The sequence below is a fragment of the Poromitra crassiceps genome (genome assembly GCF_964638095.1).
Source record: "Poromitra crassiceps genome assembly, chromosome: 4".
Classification (NCBI taxonomy): Eukaryota; Metazoa; Chordata; class Actinopteri; order Beryciformes; family Melamphaidae; genus Poromitra; species Poromitra crassiceps.
The window spans coordinates 51321672-51323375 of NC_139626.1; the positions used below are offsets into that span (position 1 = coordinate 51321672).

General features: G+C 51.7%; 1 protein-coding gene across 1 annotated transcript in view; it reads left to right on the forward strand.

The window, feature by feature from the left end:
* The window catches only part of nacc1b (nucleus accumbens associated 1, BEN and BTB (POZ) domain containing b), a gene marked incomplete at its 3' end in the record, with an annotated part of 42971 nt that extends 41703 nt beyond the window's left edge, over nucleotides 1-1268 (forward strand). The window contains exon 8 of the mRNA XM_083634683.1: nucleotides 970-1268. Within this exon, the coding sequence (XP_083490809.1) occupies nucleotides 970-1268 (299 nt within the window). The remainder of the gene's footprint in view (nucleotides 1-969) is intronic.
* Nucleotides 1269-1704: the final 436 nt, after the last annotated feature.

Sequence of the window (1704 nt, forward strand, 5' to 3'; positions counted from 1 at the left end):
GCGGGGAAGAAGCCCCTCACCTGGGAGGGTACGCGCTTTTTCGTCCGGCAGGACCTCTCCGCGTTGGTGCAACAGAAACGCGCAACATACAACAGCATCATCGAAAAGGTTAAAGTCAATGGATATCGCTTTGGCGTACTGTACCCAGCGAGACTCGTCATAACCATTGATGGACAGCGGCGGAACAAGAGCTCAAAGTGAAACTGCCGAATATCTTTTGAGTTGGACTGGTCAATAGTACTGTGAGTAACTAAAATAAAAAAATAAAAAACGGAATTCTCTCTTCTTTAGCACTCTTTCTAACTATAAATCCACTTCTGTTTTAATTTCCTCTCTTGCCCTCTTTTCACCACACCGCGGACACTGTGTGCACTGTAAAAAAAACAAAAAATACCATTAAAACACCCGCGGTCTGGGGATTAGTGACCTGACTTTTGTTTTGTTGAAATGTTAATAAATGGGAGCTTCCCCAAACAGCCATCTCTTTCCCGACAATCCCCTCTGTGCACGAAGCCTTACATATGGTAATTAAACATCAAAACACCCGCGGCTTATAGACCGGTGCGGCTTATATAAGAAAAAAATAGTCACCTTTGAAGGTGCGGCTTATAGACCGGTGCGCCTTATAGTCCGGAATTTACGGTAAATAATTATTTTCTAGGGCTTAAAATCCAAACTGATTTTCCATTATATCCTTCATACTTTTGCGATTAAGGCAGTGAAGTTGCCATTAAATTTAATTCCAAGGGGTATTAAAAAGGTCTTATAAAGTCTTAAATTTAACTTTGAGAACCCTGGGGGGGTACCCTGGTTTTGGTCTTGAGAGACCTCAGACCTCACTTTCTTTCATATCCTTCTCGCCAGTATGGACTTGAAATAGGTCTTAAATTGCCTTCATAATGGTGTTAAAAAGTCTTAAATGAAACCTGCAAGAAAGCCTGTTTCCTGATGCCCCTTCTCTCCTCCCAGTCTACTGCCAGAACTTTGCGCCGAGCTTCAAGGAGAGCGAGATGAACGCCATCGCGGCCGACATGTGCACCAACGCCCGGCGCGTCGTCCGCAAGAGCTGGATCCCCAAGCTGAAGCTGCTGATGGCCGAGGGCGACGCCTACTCCGCCTTCCTGGCCGACAGCGTCAAGATGGAGGCCGACGCGCTGGGGGCGGAGCCAGGCTTCGACCCCGCCTCCCTGGAGGCCGTAGCCAACAGTAACGAAGTGGGGGGCGACGCCCTCCAGGGGGCGGGAGGAGATGGCAGCACTTTGTTTTGAGCGAGGGAACGGACAGACGAACGAAGGAAACGGATGCATGGCTGGATTTCTCTCCTCCCCACCCCCCCCCCCCCCCCCTTTGAATTCTCCCCAGTTGTACCTGGCCAATTTCCCCATGCTGTCCTGGTCGTTGCTCCACCCTGTCTGCCGATCTGGGGAGCGCCGTAGAGGAGGCTTCCTCCGAAGTTTCACCGGCAGGACGTAACGCTTGGTAGGATCCCCCCGGTTCCCCCCCCCCCCCGCCGGAACAGGGGCCCCCGACCGACCAGAGGAGGCACTAGTGCAGCAACCAGGACACCTACCCTAAATCCGGCTTCCCACCCGCAGACACGGCCAATTGTGCCTGTATGGACGCCCGACCAAGCGGGAGGTAACACAGGGGGCTCGAACCTGCGACCCTCGTGTTGGTAGGCAAGGAATCTACCACTGCTGCACT